This window comes from Sarcophilus harrisii, chromosome 3, assembly GCF_902635505.1.
Source record: "Sarcophilus harrisii chromosome 3, mSarHar1.11, whole genome shotgun sequence".
NCBI classification, from domain to species: domain Eukaryota; kingdom Metazoa; phylum Chordata; class Mammalia; order Dasyuromorphia; family Dasyuridae; genus Sarcophilus; species Sarcophilus harrisii.
Genome location: NC_045428.1, coordinates 165738884 through 165763873, shown reverse-complemented (window position 1 = coordinate 165763873; position 24990 = coordinate 165738884). Strand labels below are relative to the sequence as shown.

Below are 24990 nucleotides of genomic sequence, written 5' to 3'. Positions count from 1 at the left end.
AACAATAACAAAATTGTGGCACTAAGGAATTAAGATGAAACACGAGATTTGCTATCCAAAATTTATAGTGTTGATATAAACCAAAGCTTCTTAAACTGTAGATCACAATCCCATATGGCATCACGTAACTGAACACGAAAGTTGTAAAAAATTTGGCAACATAAAGAGCTTCTGAATTTTTAACATCTTGTAATATTAAATACTCTCCAAGATTTAATTCTTTAGGTAAAAGTAAACAAGCACATCCATTTTTATGAGTAAACAAAATCACATACTTCAATAAATGATAAGATTGTGTTTACTAAAGAATTATTTTAAAATAATTTTCTTTATAATTATTATCAGTAAATGTTTAATTTATATATCTTTTTATATTCCTATATAATTGGGTTTGAGTAAAAATTAGTCAAAAAGGGATTGTAAGTAGAAAAAGTTTAAGAAGCCCTGGTATAAGCAGCTACTTTGTCACTGATTTGACTAGCTCCAAGGACTTCTGGCTTGCTTTGTCACTGTACCCTCCAGAACGCCCCTAAACCTCCATAATAGATTGTCACATGAATAATACATATCTGAGATAATTTTACTGAGCACGATGACTACTTTATTAGCTATTCACAATTTAGGAAATCAGAGGAACATACTATAGCTAGATAGCCTAGCATTTATTTGAGTGACTTAGTATTAGAGAGAAATTGTCCAAGCATTGAATCCAATGAATTCTTAGCCAAGACCATTTACCTGCATATTTGTTTATACTTTCCACTTTCTTCCAGCTGATTTTATTTCCTTAGTTTAGCCAAGTCTGTTTTTCTTTCTAGATCAAATTTGGTTCTTAAAAGTCTCTCTCATTCTTCTAGAGACCAGATCCTTCTTTATACTTATTCCTGTCAAAACCTTAGCCAATAAATCTTTATTCTTCAAATGACTAGACCATATCACTTTATTCACAATTATCTAGTTGCTAAAGTTTGTTACTATACCAAGTACAGCAAGAAAGTGTGTACAACCTTTCAAATATGTGAAAGGAAGGGACAATTCTCACTTATTTTCATGTACAGATGCTAGCCCTTAAAAACAATTATTTGTCTGGCTCAAATGATCATTTATGCCATCTATCCTAAAAAAGATAAAGAGAAAACATGCTAAGTGTGACTGAAAAATAATAAATCTTTTGATCTTTGGATAAATAAAGCCTTTAGTCCTATCCCTGAAAGCATTCACATGAGAGATTATATTCTTGTTCCAGCCCCCAGACTGTCCAACTCTTTTGTTACTTTATATAGTCTCAGAGACAATCTACAGCTTATCACTTTGCAATCATACTCTTTTTTTAGGAAGAATCAGAATTACATATCTATATAATATTATCAATCAAATTTATTTAAGAATAACCACTGATCATTTTAAAAATCTAACATACTCTCAATGGATGCCACCATTGAGGATGTTCTAAAGAACATGACAAAGATTTAAAATTATTCCAAAAGAAGTAATCCTAGAATTTTCTGAGCAATGACAACAGTATTAGAATATACCCACCTTTATAAGGTAACTTATGAAAAGACAATGCCCAAACACAGAAGTTCTGATATGTTTGTCAAACATAGTCATATTACCAAAAAAACAATAAAAAATAGTCATATTACATTTACATCTTTTTTAAAAGACCATCTATAGTTTCACTGACACAGGAAACTCCCAGTTATGAAACTCTCTTAAAATTCAGGTCAGTATTTGCTCTCTAAGAGTAAAGAAAATTATCAAGTAAGATGAGAAGTTAAGTGACTTGTCCAAAGTTATCATACAATCAGTATTTGTCTGAACTTACTGAAATGAAAGCAAAGTCTGCCATCCTTATGCTGCAACAGATATAATTGTACAATTCTATAGTGCATACATATTTAAATACAGAATACACACACATCCCTACATAACTTCTAGCCCTAAATGTCCTTTTAAAACAATGTAGGAATTGTAACTGAAAACCAAAAGAAAGTCACAACTTATTAGTGCTCTCCATGAACAGAAGTTGTAAATAAATTGGACTGTGACATCAGTTTTCCTAAACTGAGAAGTGTCAAGTCAGCATGTGGTTACCAAAAGACTAAAGACCCACCTGCTCTGAGAAATCTTATACTTGGAAAACAGTCAGTCCTCAGATTTAGAATTGAATCACCACTCTTGTATAAGGGTAGAGTACATTACTTGCAGGTAATGTCATCCTTCACACATACTGCCTGCTAGAAATTTGAAACGTTAGAAGCCATTTTGATTGGAAACATCAGTTTCCAATTAATTCTAGTTAACAATATGTTTTTAGTCTTTATATTTTTCTTTGATTTCTGACTTTTCCTAACCTTAAGGAGAAAAAGGGATTTTTGAAATGCCCATTTCTAGAGAAAATTTTAAGCACATTAAAATCAACTGGGTTTCTCTACCCTCCCTTCCCCAAACACTAATCTTTTTTTCCTAATGGACACGATTTAAGTATAGGACATTTGCTCAATGTTTACATGGCTCTCAGATAAAACATTTCACAAAGGTCGAGTATGGACAGTCTAGTGATAGATAATATGGAAGTAACTACATTATCAATTTTTATATAGATCTATAGAATCATTTTTTATAGATTTTTTTAAAGGCAATTGGAGTTTAGTGACTTGCTCAAAGTCACACAGGTAGTGTCCATGGTCGGATTTCCACACAGGTCCTCCTGACTGCAGGACAAGTACTCTATCCATGGTGCCATTAGCTGCCCCTATAGATTCTCTTTCATCTTAAAGTCAGGGAAACTGGGTTTATTTTGGAGGTTCAGTTAGAAAATAGTTTTTATTAAGGAGGGGGAGAAATCCATTACCCATCCTCCAAATAAATAGGTCAGAGTAACAGATTCCCTTCTCCATTCAGAGAGCTGGCAACAACTCAAACACTCATCTTGTTGTCTAGGAATATGATCTTCTGACACCTGCTCTGAGCAGGAGCCAGCAGCCCTTCTAATCCAGCTTTCCCATTCTTTTAGCTTTCTCTTTCCCTTTAACCTATCCTTCCTTGTTTTTCCTTTGTCTCCATTAGGTAAAATAGTGAGCTTTTCAGAATAGACCTTGTTTATATTCAGATGCTTGCCAGAAATCCAGGAAAGGGATAAAGTATTTTCCAAGAAGAACTGTTTTATTACAGAACAATTTACACTTTTGTGGTGGTTTCAGTCTGATGACAGATCCTAAGAATTCACTGAGTCTTAGAACTTATTTACTGAATTCCCCTTTCAGTCTCTGAACTTAATACACTCCAACTAGCATTTATAAAGAACCTACTGTGTGAAAGGCTCTGTCCTAGGCAGCAGGTTTGTCAGCCCCAAGTATAGCTCAGATCACCACAAGGGAAAGCAAACCAGTCCCTTTTGGCTTTGTGTATTGTTTCATTTCTTCCACTGAGTGAAATAGAGATGACTCAGTCTGTAACTTATTCCTTTGACAATTCTGTGAAACTACAAGCCATGTACCAGCCATGAAAAGAAAGGGTTCATAGCAAGAGAGAAAAGGAAAAGAAAATTTCAATTGCTTAAGCACATTTTCAACAAACCCATAAATCAATCTTCTTCATTATTCAAACCCAGGGCTTCTTTTCTCATCTGAGCTTAGTGACCTATCATTTTTCACCTCTGGAGGCAAACACTGTTCAGCGTGAGGGTTGGTGCTGGTTTTAGTTAGCATAATACCATTTTTGTTTTGACCTTGAAAGAACAGTTCTCTCTCCAGTGACTCAGAAAAAAATAGGTTCTAAAATGAATCTTTCCCACCTGAAACTGGGACTTAGGAACTAAATGCAACAATGGATATTTGAAGTGTGTTTCCATTAAGTTCTTACATTTAAGCTCCAAGAATTCTTAAAAACAAGAATGGACATACTAATCTTGCCCTATGTCTTTGTAGAGAAACTAAGCCTCTTAAAGGAAATGGTGAGATATGACTTTAAATAAATCATCAGTTTCTCTGCATATAATGCCTAGAATCAAAGAATCTAAGAGATCATCTCGTCTCATCTTTGAGGCAGCTAAGTGGTGCATTGGATAGAACATTGGGCTTGGGATCAGAAAGACAGTTTCCCAACTTCAAATCTGGTCTCAGACACTTACTAGCTATGTGATCCTGGACAAGTCATTATTTGCCTCTGTTTTTTCATTTGGAAAATAAACTAGAGAAGGAAATGGAAAACCCACTCCAACATCTTTGCCAAGAAAACCCCAAAAGGTATCAATAAGAATCATATAAGATTAAAATAACTGCACAATAATAAAAATCTAATCTCCACTACCCCTCATTGGGGGAAAAATAAAACAAAACTTTCTACAGTTTTTAGTTGCTTGAGAGTCATAGGGTCCTCACTTTAAATCTTGATTCTGCTGCTGAGTGACCTTGGACAATTCTGGATTTCAGTTTCCTCATCTGTAAAAAGAAGAGATTTGGCTAGGTAACCTCTGAGTCCTTTTCAGCTCTAAATTAATGACTGTATGAATTCTGATTGGTATCATCAAGCCAGAAAAGTTCCCATTGTAACAAGGTAGTGGTAAAATACAAACAAGTTTTCACATTTACTTCCCCATGGAAACAGCTCATTACAAGGGGGAGATCAAGCATAAACCATACAAAGGAAACTGCTCCTGAACACTAGAGAATTTTGAATGTTTACATTTAATTTTGAGTTCTTGATAGTGCTTCTCTTTTGGATTCTTTGCATATACCATATAAGCGAAGGAGGAATTGATTATTTTTTTTGGAGGGGAATGTGAAAATTACATTTTAAGGTACCTAACATTTAGCTTTTTCTAATGTGAAAAGCAGTTAATTTAGGAGATAATGAATAGAGATGGTGTTAAGTTGTCCAATTGGAAGTTGCCTCTCCCATATAGCAAACAATGTATATGATTATATATATATATATATATATATATATATATATATATATATATACATATATGTATATATGTGTATGTATAATGTGTATCAGCTGTTACTCATTATTTTTACTCATAAAACAATTTTCTCAGAGACCAATTTCCAGTAAATAGCTGTTATATTGAGTCTCCACCCTGTATAGGGTATTGCTATTGAATACACTTCCTCCTACAATATAATTTTTTTGTTCTTTTCCTATTGTCATTTTCTGGCATTTCCTTCTTGACTCGGTTTCTCTGTCATCAGAAAACTTTTTACTGCCAAGCTCAATCTTGTTCTTTCTCTGTAGTGACAGACTCATCCACAAATTACTGGTGAATTGATGGTAGAATTCAGAATTGAAGAGTTTAGCATAAAGACTTCTCTCACACTGGAAGTAGGTATGCTGGGCTAGTTTGCATTTTACCGAGTACATTGAGAGAAGTTTAAATCTTTATCAATATTTTTCAATTACTTTATTGTTTTCAAAGTCCTCTCTCATATGCTATCCCAATTCACTGGTTTGTCAGTCAATAAATATTCATAAAGTGCCTACTATGTGCCAGACACTATGCTGAGCCCTGAAGGTATAAAAAGCAGCAAAAACCAGTTCTTACTCTCATGGAGCTCAGTCTAAAGGGGAAGACAGCAATCAAATAAATATATATGAACACGCTGCATACAGGATAAATAGGAAATAATTAAAAGAAGAAAGGTATTTAGAATTAAAGGTTGGGAAAGATTTCCCCAAAGATGATAGGATTTTGTTGTTCAGTCATATCCAATTTTTCATGACCGTAATTGGGATTTTTTTTGACAGAAATACCAGCATGGTTTGCCATTTTATTCCCTCCAGTTCATTTTACAGATGAGGAAAGTGAGGCAAACAGGGTTAAATGACTTACTACAGTCATACAGCTAAAAAGTACCTGAGGCCCTATTTGAACTTAAATGCGTTCAGATGAGTCTTCCCGACTCCAGGCCCACACTCAATTGGGATTTTAGTTGTTACTTAAAGGAAGCCAGAGAAGCTAGTAGACAGAGCTGTGAGAAGGGAGAAATCAAGGACAATTGGAGAAAATATCAAGAGTGAGTGTTCACATAAGAAACTTGTGAGATAAAGAGGAAAGATGTTCTAATTTTACAAATGAGCAAGCTTGGTAAAGCAGCCTTGTGTTTCACAGCCCTGTGTATCCTTCTTGCCCCCACCACATCCCTACACTGTTAGAAATGAGTTTAGGACCCAGGTATTTTAATTCCTTTGTCAGGTCCTTGCATTTTTTCTTCTGAACAACTCCATGAATGAGCAAGAATGCTTATAGAGAATAAAAAATTCATTTTAAAAATAAATTATTCTGTGTCTCTATATTCTAACTTTTCTCAGTCTCTTAGGGAAATAAAGGTGTTTTAAAAATATATTTACAACAAACCCACAAACAATACCCACTCACCAAACTTCAATAACATTAAAAACAAAATAAAACAAAAAACTAGCCCTTTGTGAGTAATCCCAAAATTTATGATTTGGCAAAATAAAAATGGCATAAATTTTGTCCAGTTATCCATCAACTGCCTCCTGTTCTTTCATTCCTTACCTTGAATCATCAGAGAACAAGACTATGAATACCAGTCACCTCTCATGGACTGTGAACTGCAAGACAAGGCTATCTCAATTCCAGGCTTATAGACTCAGCGCAGTATTTATTTTCATTTCCCTATTCTTCTCTGACCCAATCTTAATTCTTTACCAGGCAACTATTTTTAACTTAGGGGAAGAAAAAGATAATGGCCTTTGACCATTTTTCTAGTAGCAGTTCTTTATGTGACTCTTTTGTTCTGGGAAACAAAGAGAACAATTTTTTTGGGGGTGGGGGGGAATTGGAGGGTAAGGAAAGGGAACTTTTGTCATTAAACAAAAAGGAAAAAATAAACTCCAAATAACAGAATATACGTTGTTAATTACATATTTTTTCCATGTTGGGAAAAGTTAAAATGATTAGAATGAGAGATTATATTATTGGAATCTGTCACTGTGACCGATCTCTTTTCAAACCACCCCATCCTTGGTCAGAGAATCCTACCACCATTACCAACTTGAAATCATATCATAACGATTACAAAAACAACACATACCCATAATAACCCTTGCAAGACAAAGAATGAAATTGGACCTTACCCTTTTCTACGATTTCACAGATCATTTCCAAGCTTTCCTATTGCCATCTGTAAGCATTGTAGGTTTTTGACATTCTTACTACTACTCTTTGAAGACTGATTGAACAAAAATAGGAAAAAAATATCTTAGGATCCATATACACGTCCTTGGGATGACAATTTTCTAAATATTTTGTCCCCAAGAAACTACCAAAGCAGAAATTCATATGGATGAATACAATTTTCAAATAATTATTTGAAGTGAATTTGTTTCATGTGTGTGTTTTTAATTTCTTTGAGAGAAGAAAAGGGCAAGAAGGAATGGGTAGCCTTGAATGTACTATTTTCTATATGATATTTAGAACATATGCCATCTTCAGTTAGCAAAAAATAAGCACTCTTTCCCTTAAAAAAAAAAACAAACTTCTACAGCTATGATTTCATTAACTCTGAGAAGACAGAATAAGGTAATATTCATATAAACTGAGAAACCAAATCAGAGAGAAGAGGCAGATTGCCCAAGGATTCAGTTGATGATAAAAATGGAGCCAACACTTAATTCTCTTAAATTCCAATCCCATGTCTTGTCCATATTTTATGCCCCTGCTAAATAGTCTTTCCTCTTTCACTGCTGTTGCTGGCACCAGATCGTCTTAGTCACTCCATTTAGAGTCTGTCCTTGCACTTTTAACCAGTACCTCCACTCCAGTCAAGCTGGGCTGCTGGCCTTTTGGTCTAATTCTTTCACTTTTTATTGTATTCAGTCTTTTGTACTGCCCCATACACTCTGCCACTCTCTGACCTCTCACATGTCGAGCCATTCAAAGCATTGTTTTGTCCTATTTCATCCACATGGTTTCAACATTTAAGCTTTTTAAAAAATCCATCATTCAATTTAATAACCCCAATGTTATGATATACTCAGGATTGGATGTCACCACCCACATACCAACTCCTTCCTTGTCAGAATGAACAGTGTCAACAGAAGCCTCAAATTCAAGTCCACCCAGACTCCAAACAAAACAATACAAATTTTACTGTTAAGGTTTCTTAAGTAGAAGTGAAAAGAGTATTAAATCTGAAGTCTGAAGCATGTCTTATGTAATAACATGTGAAATTTTTAGAAAAATGACAACCTCTCTGGACTTTAGTTTTTTCATTTGTAAAATGAAGAGACTGGATTTTTAGTCTGACCTGATAAAACAGACATAGCTTCCTGCAGAATACCACCCCCATCCCCACACTATCATGCAGAGTGCCCTTTGACAAAAGAATGTAAGTGGTACCTCCACAGTGAGAGGAATTAGTATCTTAAGCTGTACAGTAAAGCTAGGTAATAATTTATTTTCCCTTATATTTACTAGCCCAGTACATGTAATGGCAAAACAGGGGATCCATGCCAAACTTTCTCCAGCTCAGAATAAAATTGATTGCTCTTTTAAAAAAATGTATCACAAAACTCAACTCCTCCTGGTTATATCACTAGTTCTTTCTTTGGAGTATAGGAATGAATATTCAATCCATGCCTCCTAGCAGATGCAGGCTACTTTAGCTGGAAAGGACCTCAGAATCACAGACCAAATCACAGCTAAAAGCCAACAACCTCTTCACATGTGAAATCAGAATAATAAACAAGTGTCCTTCATTTATCAGCAAGAAAACTAGCAAAAAATGAGTTATGTGTAGGCTAGATACAAATAAACATTTTTTTCCATCAGCCTACAGTATGTTTACAATAATTTATTAAAACAACATTGAACTATTCCTTTTGATCTCCTTGATGTAAAAGAAAACACTAATTAAACATCAAATTTCCCACTTTTATTTATGTTTTCAAAATTCAGCATCCAGAAATTCACTCGTATTGATTATGAAAGATATCAAATGAGGATTAAACATATTTAAGCTATTATCAGATTGCTTGCTGTGTTGGGAAAGAGGGAGGAGGGAAGGGAGGGAAGGAGAAAATTTTGGAAAATAGTCTTACAAAAATCAATGTTGAAAACTATGATATATGTATTTGGAAAAATAAAATACTATTGAGAAAAAAGAAAGAAAGAAATACCAAATGGACAGCACCAAAAATGCCATCTACACAAGTCTGATTCTATTAATAAAAGGATGCTCATGATTTCCTTGGGGACTATTCTTACCCAAATAGTTGGAAGAAAATCCCTCCTTAAAAGGGATCATTATTTAGCTCCTCTCCAAGTGAACCATGCTTTAAACAATTAATTTTTGCCAAAAAATAGTATATAGATAATGTTTTCATAAATTTAATTGTATTCTAAATGCACAAAGCATTCTTTTAAAAACAGGTATATCCAAATTTTCAATAGGGCAAAACATAAAACCATGTATGTGCATATTTGCATAAATTTAATTATAGAATTTATCCATTCAGTCTCAGTTGGAATCACTAATTTCATCAATCTACAGTTATAAAACACTTCAGAGGCAATCTAGTCCAACTTTTCACTTGGAAGATGAGGAAATTGAGACCCAAAGAAACTCAAAGTCATAAAGGCAATCAGAATTAGAGGCAGAATTTGAATCCAAGTCCTGTCATTCCAGAGCCAGTGCTCTTTCCAGTATGCTGAAATATCTGCTGATATGACAACTGGTAGCATTTATAGAGAGAGAGGTTATGGTGGATCAGTGGTTAAACACAAGTGGTTCATGTGTGCTGGCAAATTAAAAACACATTTTTTTCCCCTAAAAATCTGTGCAAGCTGTACTTTGAGGACAGATAGGACTCATTAAACTCCAAGGTCTTTCAGAATCAAAGTGACCATTTTTTTGCCTGCCTTTATATCTCTAGCTTTTAGCACAGAGCATGGACACATAGCAGGTACCTATAAATGCTGGTACACTGATTGACTGACATGTGAACTGTGGGCCACCTGAAATTTAATTCCTACAGGAAATCCTTTCATAAAACAAAACACCCCTTTTTTTTCCTAGAAGAAATATCCATCATAACATAACTTATAATTTTCAAAATAAATCTGAACATTAATGTATCATTTTTCTTTGGCATAAATTAATTCTCTAAGTCATTTATAGGAAGTTTGGTGCTGCCTGAAATAGGTGACTATTTTCTGATGCCTGAGACCACTAGTGAAATCAATATCTGTAGGAAGGGGGATGATGCACTTTCCTGTACTAATGATAAGAGCTAAAGGTACCTTGAGAATTTAGGGTAACTATTACCAAATTCTGATCTAGTCAAAATTCTGGAGAGCAAATTACCAGTGATTTCCAGAAGAATCTTCAACCAATGAAAGCAATAAATATCTCAAAATGTTTATTATTCTTTCTGCAGACATCAAGTCACTTAGAAAGGGACACCACATCTACATCTGGAACCTGGGCAATGCAAAAACACTTCAATATGAGACTTGCACAGGTTTGACAATTTTCATAAAAATTATTTTACAAAAAGACTCACCTTTAACTGCTGAAAGCAAGTATGAACACCATTCAGTGTAAAAGAAGTATCTTTTCATCTCTGCAACTGAAATTCTTATAATATTCCTTTCTTCCATGACTCAGGATCACAAGAGGAACACAATTACTCCAGAATCACATTAGCCTATCATGGGTTACATATTAGTTCATTTACAGCTGAACTTTGCTCTCTCAATTTGCATGTGGGACCAGCTGACTTTTTTCACTTTCTTTTCCTCCAATAATGAAAACCATACACTACAACAGTAATTAATCTTTCTTTCAAAGAATAACATCCTCTGCACTCCACCCTGACTATTGACACATGATATTCCAAATAGACTTAACATCTAGCTCATTGTGAAAAGCTTGGCTCAAACCTTAATTCAGGGTAATTTTGTTCCAATCTAGAGTTTTATTAGTGTATTCAGCTTGGCACACCCCATGAATTACATTAGGTGCGACTCCCAAGCTCCACCTCTTTTAAAAACTCAATGGTTAGAAAAGGGAAACTTTCACTTCACACATCACCTTCAGGAAAGGATCATTTTTATTTTGAATTTTTATTTCATTTATTTCATATTTATTTCAAATAAAGAGAAAACAGGCAATGGTGTCTAATATACATCTTGAGTGGGTTACTTGTTTCTCTTCTATTCCAATGGTTAAATAGAGGATAAAAGTCTGATAGAACCAACAGATATTACCTAGAAAGAAGGATGAGTGGATTTGTTTCATGGAACTTTGCATAAACCAGAACTGATATGATCCAAAGTACACCATCACTGAGATGTGCAAGTGCAGCTTGCAGCTTTACTTCTAGGCGTTCATGTCCAATTCTAAATTCCTCTACCTGATTGTGAAGAAAATCACCCACTCAATGTCCTTTTTTCTGCATAATCTGTATTCCACAGGAAATCAAACATACTACTATAAATGAATGTGCTCAAGGGCCAAGGCAATGAGAACAGCTAGAAATCTAAAACATGTATAAATAACAATGTAAGCTCTGAAAATTTTCTACATCACATACTATCTCCCAAGGAAGACTATCCATTTTGCCTATAGGAGTCAGAAAGATCCGATTTCAAATCTGATCTCTAGCTGGTCAAGTCACAACCCTGTTTACCTCATGTGTAAAATGAGCTAGAAAAAATAAATAGTAAATCGATCCAATAGCTAAGAAAAGCCCAAACGGGATCACAAAAAATCAGACATGATAGAACATGAACAGAATAAACATTTTAACTACTGGGAGAAATGGGAAGTTAGGAGCAGGACCAGGACCTGAGTTGCCTAAGAAGAAATGTTCACATTGTGTCCCAAAACACTGAAGAGAGACCTTATATTTCCCATCAGTTGGATCAGTACTGCATAAAAACATGTCAATGTGCACAGTCATTCTCAACATCAGGAATAACCTTGGAAAATGAAGTCTTGTCTGTAATTCCCAATAATGGGGATCCTGGGGCTAAACATGAGTTAGGAAGTTATGAGTTGTAGAGAAGTCAATTGATCTTTTACACCAAATGCATAAAACACACAGACCAATATAGCTATCAACACTTCTGCCCAAGCTGGGATAAAAATGTAGTTGAAAAATATTTATCAAAATAAAAATTCAACAGATCATAATGTTAATGGGGTTTTTTGAGTCAACGTGCATACAGTATAGTAGCCCCATTCCTATTTGCTTGACATTGCTAGACATTTTATAAGTCTAGCACCAATATAAAATGAGCTTTTGAGAGTGAGAGGCCACCAGGTTACTCAAAAAGACTATGTCAAGATTGCTATGCTGATTAGTAAATGAGAATGGCAGATATACTTCTAGGTTGGATAAAATAAGAAGACCCAATATAAAAAAAATTTAAGTTCAAAAAGGACTTATCTAAATGGAAAGCTAATGATACCTTTAAAAGATATTTCCGAATTTTTAGAAGAATTGTATACATTTAACCTCTGTCAGATTGCTTGTTGTCTTAGGGAGGGGAGAGGAAAGAGGAAAGGGAGAAAAATTTGGAATATAAAGGTTTTGTATAGATGAATGCTGAAAATTATCTTTGCATATATTTGGAAAAATAAAATACCATTAAAAATATATTTCAGAAGTCTCCAAAGATTAAAAACTATATTGATATTTTTTTGCCACTTTGATGAAGTATTCATTTTATTGACAAGAGTTATTATTTCACCAATCAGATGTTTATTCTAAATGATCAAGAGATTAAGAAACATTTATTGAGTGCTAACTACATGTCAAACACGATGTTAACTAAAGGGGATACAAATTATTAACTGTCCACCTTCCCGTAAGGATTTTCTATGCTAATGGAAAATAGGCAAGACAAGATACATAAAAAGTTGATAGAAGGTAAAGGTGAAAACTCTAAGAGCTGGAGAAAAGGGGTATCCTGTAGAAGGTGATATTTGAATTAAACCTTGAAGGAAATCATGAATTCTAATAGGATGTGGGGAAGAGAAAGCATTCTAGGTCTGGAAGCCAGACAGGCAAAGACCTAAAGATAAGTGAGGAAACGCTGTGTAGACGAAATCCCAGTGGGCCAATATAGTTGAATTGTAGCATACATAAAGGAAAAAATATGTATGAGAAGAGACAATATAGCAATGGCATAGATTATGAAGAGCTTTAAGTGCTAAATGGGAAGCTTATACTTGATGTTCTAAGTAATAAAAAGTCACAGGGATTTATTGTACAAAAAGGTGATATTGTTAGATATTGTCATTATACTGGATCATTTTCACAGAAATTTGCAGGATGGATTTGAGTAGAGACAAATTTTGGGCATGGATTCCAATAAAAATGCTATATGATAAGCTTCAGAAAGAGGTACAAGAGCCTAAAACATGGTTACAGCTGCTAGAGTAAAAGAAATATATTAAAAAAATGTTATGGAGGGAGAAATGAAAAGATTTGGCAATTGATTAGATATAGTAGGTGGGTGAGATTAAGGAATTGAGGATGACAGATACCAAGATTGCATACATGAGTAAATGAGAGAATGTTGCTAATCCCAATAATAATATGGAATATTTTTTAAAATACTTTTTTAAAAACTAATTTTAAAATAGCTACATGGAAGAGGGAGGAGTTGGAGTAAAGATGAATTCTGCTTTGGACACATCAAGTTTGAGATCTAGATCGAAATATTTAGATAGAAATATCCAACAGATAACTGGTGATATGGAATTGTGAAATTAGGGCTGGATATATAGATCTTGGAATCATCAGTACAGATAACTGAATCGATAGAAATTTAAAGATTAGTGTGGTGGTATCATGGATAGAATGCTGCCCATGGAGTCCAGAAGACCTGGATATGATTCTTGTCTCACACATTTACTATGTGAGCCTCTCATCCTCAAATTTCTCACCTATAAAATGGAGATATCATAGCACCTACTTCACAGCATTGTTGTGAGAAAAAAAATATAAAAACATCTTACAAATATAAATATTCGATATTTATTATCATCATCACCTCTTTCCATAAATTCTACAGAGAAGAGCAAGGGCCATCTCCAGTCATCCTGATCTATATCTTGCCACTGGTCTCAGGTGGCTTTGGAGGAGAGTGAGAGACTGATTTGACACAATCATCCCTCACTTAAAAATGAATCTGTTGCAAATCAAGACAGCACCTTCCTGATGCCATTGGTCCTATTCAGGAATGAAAGACAAACAATATTGAAGAATCACTCACTATACTGCAAGCTTTTTTCTTTGATTTTTCCAATATCTTGGGGTTATAATCTGGGTATATACCTATCATCTCTCATGCTACATAACTGTAGATTGTAGATGCCCCCCCACCTTTTGCAGTATTTAATTTAAATCCTGAATTTGTTTTGTCACATATCTCCCATGTAAGTCACTGTTGGTAACACGTCTCAATCCATTGTAGCTTTTCCCATTGTCCTTGGAATTCCTTGTCATTCTGAGTTCTTGGAGGTAATAGCGTTTCATGATTTTTAGGCAGAGAGCAATGGTGTGAAAGAGATGGGCTTCTGGGGTGGGATTGAAAGGGTGCAGTTAGAAATCACTGAAAGTGTGTGAAGTTTCACAAATGCCCTCCAGATGGCATGCTTCCTCCTATTCAACGATGGGTCTACGTCTTTTATGTCCACCTGTATCACCACTCCAAAATATCCAGATCTGTATGCATTTATATATCCAGATTAAATCATACGTATACCTAATATATACATATATGTGTGTAAATAGATATATACACATAAATACATACATGTATATGCAAACATTTATCCATGTTCTAAACTCAACTAGTGTTTTTCTAAAAATCAGTATGTAAAATGTGTGTTTTTAAACTATTCATTCAATTCAATTAAGACATCCAGGCTGTATAATGATACATAGTGATATATAGTATATATACATATATGGTACATATATATGTGTATGTTTATATGTATATGGGTGTATATATATATATATATATATATATATATATATTACACACAGAGGAAGAGAGAGAGAGAGAAGGAGGGTAAGAGGGACAGATATAGGGAGAGGGAGAAGAGGAAGAAGGGACAAGGGCCGGGACAGGGAGGGACAGGGAGAAGAAGGGAAGGAAACAAGAGAGGAAAAGGAAGGAGAGGGAGAGAGATTATATATGTGATTATTTCATTAAGATCACCAATGAAAACAGCTTGCTACTAAAAAGCCATCAGATCTCTTTCATTTCATGCCTACTGTCTTAATTTCATCTATATATGATTGAATTAAACAAAAATTTATTAAGAGTACTATATACTATGGGAGGCATTAGGAGTTAAAGACAAACTGTAGCCAAAGACAAAGACTTCAGCCAAAGATGAATGAAAATAAAGATATAAACTTTGTCTATCTAAGTTCACAGACTACCCATTCTAGCCATGACTCTAGAAGAGGGAGGATCAGGGATTTAGATGTGGAAGGGACTGCAGACCATCTAGTATAATTTCCCAATTTGTACAAGAGAAAACTGAGGTCTACAAGGGTTAAGTGGCTTAAGGTCACATAAGTGCTAAGCAGCAGAGATGGAATAAAGATAAAAAGACAATATATGAGATTATAGCAGCATTAAAAATAGAAGTGAAAACGTGAATTCTATCTCCATTTCTTAAGGTAGCCTCTAAAATGAGGAAGCCAAAAGAACTCAGAAACCACTTCAGCCATCAGAGGCATCTTATCTTGCCAGTGGAATTTAAGTTCATAGATAATGAAAGGCAACAAATTGTTATTCTCAGAATGTGTCCGCAGGCTTTAAAAGACAAAGGGATGCATCATACAAATAAAGATAAGAACCCTTGCTAGAAGCAACCTAATGAGAGTAACATGGAATTGATCAATGTTACATGGATATTTTATCTTAAGTTGATCATATTTTCATGATGCTATTCAAAACTGCCCACATTCCACAACTTCTGATTTTCTTTTCAAGGGAAGTTTTTATGATTTACCTATCTGACTATTCCAAGAGTTGTACACATTTCATTTCTTAATTCTAAAACCTGTTCTAAAAAAGTTTGCAATGCTCTTCCCCAGGGTCCACGTTTGTAATAAAGTCACTGCATATCAATAGAGATGATGATTTTGATTAGAGTCCTTGGGCTAAGTTTTTCATGAAATCTTTCTTCTTGTCATCCTCTCAAATAGACATATTTATAGACATAGGTATAAAACCATGCTCGCCATTTTGGTATCCTCTTTGCAAGGTGAGATGACTGCTAAAAAAAAAAAAAATGAATAAAATACATTTTCATAGCAACCAAGTCTTGCCACTCTCATTTGCCCCTGCTGAGTGTGTTCTTTGGGTGTTTTTTTTTTTTTTAACTTGTTTTTTTTTCTTTTGGTTTGGTTTTGGAGGCAAATGGGAATTAAGTATTTTCCCCCAGCTTACACAGTTAGTGTCTAAGGCAGATTTGAACTCCTAATTCCAGGGCTGGTGCTTTATCCACTGTGTCACTTTGCTGTCCCTGACTGTGTTCTTAAAACTTATTTGCTTTAAGAAAATATTCAGTGATCATCTTAGTGTCCAACTCTAGGGCATTCTGTTGCAATACATGAAGAAAGTAACCTTGATTCCATCTGTCTTGGTTCTAAAAAAAAAAAAAAAAAAAGAAAGAAAGGAGGACCAGGAAATTATTTGTAAAGAAAGGGATCTAGAGTTCCTAAAAATGCTGGTGACAAGTCTGAAGGTATTTAGGAACTGTAGTTACTTCTTAAAGAAATGAAACAGATAGCAATAAGAATTTAAACTAGCAATTCACACCTAAGAAGAGATCTTTGCACAGCATCAAAAAACTCATCTGACAAAAATGATCACAGAAACAAACCACTAGTTTCCAAAAGGTAATATTATTAAAAGGAAATGAGATACTAAATGCAGAAGCTCTCTTAAAAGTAATGTTATGCATTATAAGCTATAAAATAATGATCATTTTTATTTATCTATCCCTGGATTTAAAATTATCCTAAAACTGTCCCACTTTGAAGGAACCAACCAATTAGCCACTTGGATTTATTTTCTAGTGGACATAAAATTTACATTTGGGATCGAGTATATCGATAATCACAGAGACCATTTAAGTAATCCTTTCATTTCATGTTCCTCCACATTTAATATTCAATTAATTATTAAAAGCAACCAACCTGAAATCTTGATCCTTGGGCCCAAGATCTAAATTCTTGGCGTAAATTACAATTGCATTTTATATAGTTAGAAATGAATGTTACCGACTCATTTTTTGTACATCATGCAAATGTGTTAGAATAATTTTTTCCTGTACCTCCAAGTTCTACTCCTCTCTCATATGCAAGTACAAAGGTTTGTACATATACATACGTGTGCACACATACACAGAAGGAAAATAGTTATTAGCTATTCCAAGTGTTGGGAAGATTACAATCAGATGGAAGAGGAAGAAGTTCCTAAATATATCCTACAATATTTAGACTAGGCTAGTCTAACATAGCATCTTGATGAAAGCTTGTAGGCAAAATATATCCCTATCTTCAACATCATTCTGTTAAAATATACTAAGTGGGGATTCTTTATCAAATCAAATTAAAAGGAATTCCAATGAACTAAAATCATATGTCTTACTTATCACTTGCCAATATGTTATGTATCTCCTTTCAAGAAACAGATTTTAACCAACTGGTTTAAGTTACAGAAAAAGTATTATAGAGAAAAGCTTTTTTGATCCTAAAGGGCATTATTCAACATGGAAGACAAGCAGAAACTCACAACATTTAGCTACTGAAGCAAAGATAAAAAAAAAAATCTAAGACCCAAGAGCCAAGTTAAGAGCATGATATCAATTCATCTGATTTTAAAGAGGGTACATTACCTTTTCCATACATGAACCCTTCCTTGAACTCTGTAGCTACGATTTAATCTTTATCCGTGACTAGGAGAGTAATAGATGCCGTTATCTAATTAAAGGGGATGCTCTGGAAATGAGGATTCCTTCACAATTCTGCTTAAAAGCTTTGATTCGGATCATACTCCTGAGGATGAAAATGCAGGACTTTCCTTTAGGGAGAGCTAGCTGATTTGTACTGCCTCTAAAGATTACAACAGGCATAGCAGCTAGGAGTCCTGCCTCTGTGACCTTCACCAATAGATCTGATTTGCTCATCTATAAAGTAAAATTCACTCCAGTAGGATATAACAAATAAAAATAATACCTAGAGCAATAATTAAAGATCAGGCAAAATATCATCTCTTCTGAATTTAATTCCATCAAATTCATTGTTTAGATCAATCTAAACAACCAAATTATTTGTTAAATGAGCTAAAAAATCTTAAAAATATGAAAATTGTTAAATTGTCGGTCCCGCCTCTTCTGATTGTAACTAATTCATATAATGACTAAATACATATGCATATATATATTTAGTTCTACTTTGCTTCCTACATTCTCCCATGAATAAAATATAATTTTAAAATGACATCAATATTGACCCATATTACACTTTCATAATATACATACATGGCATGCTGTTGACATGTCACACAGGGGAAACAGACTCCTCACACCAGGGTAAGACCAAGATACAGGGGACATTTGACTTTAAGATTAGCATCCTGACATCTATAGGAGACTAGCTCTTTGTATAATATAAATAACCTATCTTTAATCAAATCAAAATAAATCAAAGGTTTTTTTTTTTTTTTGTGAGGAGGGAAGGGGTGTATCTGTGAGACTGTATATAAACATACCTATCGACCACAGGAATTTAGCTTAATTTGTGGCGAGCCACATTTCAATCACAGCAGCAAACAAATGTATAGTTGCAAGTATCAGAGAAACCACAGTAACATTATTTCATTAATATATCAAAAGAAACATGTGTGACCAGAAGTCAGGTTTGGGATAATCTGGGAATCTTAGAGTAACACTTAGTCTTAAAGAAACACCCAGAATAAAAGAGCCATCATTTTTCCTTCCTTTTCTCATGTTAGCACATGACATATATTTATTTATTAACCAGTTGTTGAAATATCTCTGATGTGAGGAGGTCCCTTTTTTCTTATTTATTCCAAAAATTGGTTATCTGATCCTGAGAGTCCCATGAATAGCAATAACACACACACACATACACACACACACACACACACACACACACACACACAAGCTCACCAGAACATCTACGCCTTGAACTGTTTCTCCAGTTTCTCTTTTGAAAAGGACGCAGGATTGCTGATGAAAAACCATGCAGAGCCTGATTGACTCTCCTTAAGATTCGGTACTGATGACCCTCTTGGCCTTCCCTTGATGACCCGTGCTGAGACATGAGTGTTGATTTTTTGTTTTTTGTCTTTTCCACAGAATCACTCAATGGGAAAGATTCTTCAAAGACTAGGTTCATGAAATATCCAAATAAAAATTTCCAGTGCTGGTGACAACAAAGTTTTCTCCCTTTTCAGTAATCTCAGTAATTATGACATTTAAACAAAAAATAAAAGGGGGGAAAACTCAGAGGGGGCAGTGATTGGGAAAATGTAGCTAGCTGTGATAGCTACTTGTTAGTTTTCCCCTCAAAAAGTATTCCTCATATTTTTCTTTTCCAAAAATGAGAGATAGACAACTACTGTAATTGTCTCCATTTGACCAAATTATGCAAAAATAACTTCGAAGTTATAACAACAGTCCTTTCTATGGCAATCACACTTCACACCTGATAGTAATCCATTGATTCTTTCGTCTGAATACACTTACTGCTTTCTATCTCCCAGAAGTCAAAGACTTCTTTCTCACTGAACCAGGTCAGATTTGGACAAACCCTACTAACAAAGTTCAAATATATCTACTGATTTCCCAATGTCATTCACAGCCATAGTTACCCAAGCATTTTTAGACAGCAATCTTGGAAAGAGGAGAATCCACATCAAAAGAGAATCCATTGCCAAAGCTGGAACTGATGATCCCAAAATATCTTTCATATGTCATTATCTTTCAGTGGTGTCTCTTGATTCACACCCCACTCCTGGTTCTTCTTGGACGCTACTATCCCAGAATAAAAGCTTGAGTTTCTTGTTCTCAAGTTCACACATCAATATTCATCCAGGCAGAAATCTAAAGCTGATATTCGTTCTCTTTCCTTCTCATTCCTGTGACTACACTATCCGGTGTTCCCCTAGGGCTACCACTGTGCTGGAGCCAGGAGAACAGAAGCAAATTATTAATAGAAGAGGAAGGGCTGTTGGAAAAAAAAAAAAAAAAAAGTACCTCTCTCTTTACTGATTTGTTTTTAAATCTAGGAGGTTTCCTTCCTAAAGGAGGATTTGTTCTCAAGTGAGACTGTAGGTCTTTATGGACAAGCTCTGACAGTGGAAAGCAAATGCACTTTTCAAGTATAGCTTCTTTTTTTTTTTTCCTAATGAAATCTCAGGAAGTTTCAAGTTCAAACAAACTACAACCAGAAGGAAGGGAGGGGAAATGGATGCTGGCTTTCTTGAAGCAAACCGGGAAATTCTATACTGTCTGTTACCCCCTGTCTGTTTTAGAGTAGAGGAGAAAGGAAGCTGATAACACTGCTTTGCTTGGCAAGCAACACTTTCCACTCAGATGTGTTGAACTATGTCCCGGGTTTGCAGAGAGTTCTGCCAATACCCCCACTGTGTCCCCAGGCATGTTGGTGTTTAAGAGAGCATTGAATGTTAATGATGCACAATGCTTCCCTGCTACCTCACAAGTCTCATAGATGAATTAAAAAAGCAATCCTCAAAAAAAAAATTACATTTCCTTACTAATCAAACTTGTTTTTCTTTAATAAAAAAGGATATGCATTTCATTTGAATGAGAGAGACTAATTTACAGTCAAATCTTAATTTGATTTCCATTAAACAAAAAACCCTTAACTTTCGTTTAGAATTCATCATGAAGCCAAGAAACTATTCTATGAATTGATTTTTTAAATTTAAATATATATATATTTATATAAATTTATATATTTAAATATATATATATCTTGTTTGATCAATGCAACAACCCTATAAAGCTAGGTGCTTTTATTATCTCTATTTCACAGATGAGGAAAATGAGCCTGAGGGACTTTCCCAAGTCACAGAGCTAAATAAATTTCTGAGATGGGATGTGAACTCTGAATTTCCTGACTCCATGTCTAGCATTCTATATACTTTAATGTCCCAAAACTTATCTCTTCTTGACTCACAAACTAGACTCATAGAATTTAAGAATGATGCTGTCTATCCTCAACTCCGGAAGCTTCCCTTCATACCTGATGCTTTCTAGTATATCTTTACTATGTCAATGGGAAGACACTGAGCTACTAATTACAATATCTGGGTTTTTTTGGTTTTTTTTTTTTTTTTGGCCTTTCTTTGAATCCTTAGAACTTAGCTTAGTGCTTTGTTGCTGGCATAGTTGTTCCTGAGTTGTTTCAGTAGTGTCCAACTCTCTGTGATCCCATTTGGGGTTTTCTTGACAAAGATGCTGAAGTAGTTTATCATTTCCTTCTCCAACACATTTAATAAATGAGGAAACTGAGGCAAAGAGGATTAAGTGACTTGTCTAGGTCACATGCTAGTGACCAAAGAAAGATTTAACTTAGCTCTCCCTGACTCCAAGGTCAGCACTCTATCCACTGTGCTACCTAGCTGCCCAGCTGACACTTAGTAGATATTTAATAAATGCTAGGTGATTGAAATACCATAGATTTACTTTGAAGGTTTCAGTTTTTAAATACTTAATAGTTCATATAATTATCAAAAATATATAATTTACTCCAGAAAAAGTTTATAAGTGGGAGTGGGAAGAAGAAGCATCTCATTAAACCCATGGTATGCATACAGCACCTTAGCTGACTTGACTAACTTGATAACTGGATCCTTTGGGGCAGTTTTCATATGAACAGTAGTGAATTAACTGAATCAAAACTCCAACAAATTAAATCTTTTTAAAAGACTTCAAAGAAAAAAAGAGTTATTGAAATCACCTGAAGGTCCATTTCTGTGTTCTATCATGATTATTTTCCCTTATTATGACACATGACAATTATCACCTCAATTACCTTCCCTAAAAGTTAGCGTGAAGTTTTCATATTGGTTTCTAAGCTGCAACTAAATAAATAAATCAATCATAACAACCTTGTTGTAAATCACACACAATCAGGAGGAAACAGATGGAGAATGTAATGCAGCCCTTTCAGAATCCAAGCCATCTTCAAATTATGCAGAAAAATAAACCCCTCTAACATTGTTTACCTTGTAAACCCTCATTTGGAAATACAGCTATGAAAATATACACTGAAATGTACTGCACATGAAATCAGCCATTAAGCAGTTAAATTAGCTTCTTCTGTGACTTTAATATTCCTAGGTCACTAATTAGGAGCTCCCCATAGACAGATATCTGACTTTACTCTCATCACCAAGTAAACTGAACACACTAGATGGGAAATGCCATTTCCCTAAGTAGCAGAATCACATCTCATCTCCAAGAATCCCCCTCCTTCCATGAATGCAGGTACACTCACCCAAATTAACTCTACAATTCAACTAATTAGTATTTGTTGCAATGAATAGGCTGAATAGTTCTGATTAATGAAGTTTTTAAGATGCTTCTCTTTAGGTGGTATTCTCTGCTTTCTTTTCTCATTACATGATAATAAATTCTGGTGTTGTCTTTCTTGCTCCTCTGTGATAAGATGACAGAGTTGTAAGAAGGAATTGATGATCTCAAGGCAAGTCCTATAGATTATACCTAGAGAAAGCAGTCATTTCTCACAACTAAGGTAAGGTAGAGAACATAGGGAAGCTGGGACATTAGCAGAAGGCCAAGTTTGCTGCTTAGGGGTAAAGAGTTGAAAAGATGAATATGGTAACATAGAAGGAAGTTTTTTTCCCTGATAGTTTTCCTACTCTTAATTCATCCAAGTAGGCATCAACTTTTGCTAGAAGCAGCTGGAATGTACAGAGGATAGAATTCTGGATTCACAATCAGCAAGATGACCTCAGACAATTACTAGCAGTATGACTCATTTTATTATATTTCTCATTTTCTACATTTGTAAAATGGAAGTGTTAACAGTGCATACCTCTCTTATTGGTCACTTTCAATCATGTACAATGGTTTGGGAATCCCTTTGGGGTTTTCTTGGCAAAGATACTGGAGTAGTTTTCCCATTTTCTTCTCCAATTCATTTTACAGATGAAAAACTAAGACTAACAGAGTTAAATGACTTTTCTAGAGTCACACAGTTAGTTCATGTCAGAGGCCAGATTTTACCTCGGAAAATGAGTCTTCCTGAATTCAGACCCAGCTATCTACCATTTTGCCACCTAGCTATTCCTATACAATATCCCTGAGGTAGCTGCTATTATCATTTTCAAGATAAGTAAACTGAGCCCGAGAGAGTAATTCTAAATACAAGACAGTTTAAATTGTATGAGAAGTACATAAAGGCAAAGAAGCAGAAGGTTAAGAGGTATTATGGGTGTTCCTCTAAGTAGTCTAAGTGAGACAGAGAAGATGAGATGACACAATGGCCCCAAAGTAAAAGGCAGAGTCAGTGTCACACAGCTGGTATATTTCTGAGGCTGGATTTGAAATCTAGATATCTATAATATTTCTAATTTTTCTTGTTGTTCAATGATGTCTAACTCTTTATGACCCCATTTGGGGCTTTCTTAGCAAAGATACTGGAGTCATTTGTCATTTCTTCCTCCAGCTCATTTTATAGACGAGGCAAACAATGTTAAGTGACTTGTTAAGTCACATAACAAGCATCTGAAGCCAGATTTGAACTCAGAAAGATGTGTCTTCTAAACTCAAGGCCCAGCACTCTATCCATCATGTCATCTAGCTGCCACTAATATTTCTAAAGTGCTATGTAAATGTTAGTTAATATTGTTTCTGCACTGCCTTCATATCTTGTCAGTACACTCTAAATTTGATATCTTCATGTACATCCTTGCCTTATTCATAGCTCTAACAGCAGGAAGTTTATATTTTTTCCCCCAAACACCACAAAATTAGGATTTCTTCCCGGGCATTCCTTGGCCTTTTCTTCCCCAAATTTCTTCAGCACTACTGTCTCCTTAGTGAAAATAATAAAACAGGAATTAAACACCAAAGATGTCCATCATATGAAGACATGACAATTTATTATTCAGCATTTGTTTCTTTTTAAGGATCATTTAGTACAGGAAAGATGAAGGAATCATTTAGCATCATTTTTCAAGCAAATAGAGAGCTATTCACAAGATATATTCCAATTCACTTTTTATCGCTCCAGAGAGAAAAAATAAAGGATCAAAGAGAAATATTTAAATGAATTTTAAAGAAAATAAAAACTTTTTAAAAATCAAAACTTAAAAGTCTTGGGGTACCTAAGAAATCTAAGGAAAAAGAATGATGGATAGAGATTGAAAATGATGATTAGTGAAACCCTGGGAAAGTTCCTTACTTCTCAGGGCTCTTAGAGACATCTAGGTGGCTAAAGTGAATAGTTCTGGGCTTGGGGTCAGGAAATTCAAATCTAGCCCCTTGCACTTGTGAACAAATCACTTAATTTCTGCCTGCCTCAGTTTGCTCAGTTGTAAAACAGGAATAATAATAGCACTCACTTTCTGAGGGTTATCCTCAGGATCAAATGAGATAATGTTTGTGAAAGGTTAGCATCATGCTTGGCACATAGTAGCTACTTAATGAAACCTGTTTCTTTACTTTCCTTCCTTCTCAGTGATCTAGACAACTCTTTAAGAAGAAAAGTTGAAAAGAAAGTACTAACCTACTTTGGTAATGGGAGTCCCTACATGAGTTAAACTATATGTCTAGTTATGACTTTAGCTAATCATGACAAACAGAAAAATGCTAAGATTCACATAGAGATCTCATTTGAATTGATGTTATTAGTCATTTTCAGTCACGTCCAAAGCTTTGGGAACCCAAGGTG

At 34.7% G+C, this 24990-nt stretch overlaps 1 protein-coding gene across 11 annotated transcripts in view; it reads right to left on the bottom strand.

Moving 5' to 3' along the window:
* The window catches only part of MCF2L (MCF.2 cell line derived transforming sequence like), a 247192-nt gene that overhangs the window by 192055 nt on the left and 30147 nt on the right, over nt 1-24990 (bottom strand). For 2 of the 11 annotated variants that reach the window (XM_031958737.1, XM_031958740.1), the window contains exon 1: nt 19212-20290. The exons of 3 other annotated variants lie outside the window; for them this stretch is intronic. In XM_031958737.1, the coding sequence (XP_031814597.1) occupies nt 19212-19440 (229 nt within the window). In that variant the 5' untranslated portion in view covers nt 19441-20290. Of the gene's footprint in view, nt 1-6529; nt 7326-17915; nt 18242-19211; nt 20294-24990 lie in introns of those variants that run through there. 6 more of the 11 variants (XM_031958735.1, XM_031958734.1, XM_031958741.1 and 3 more) reach the window with 6 other exon arrangements.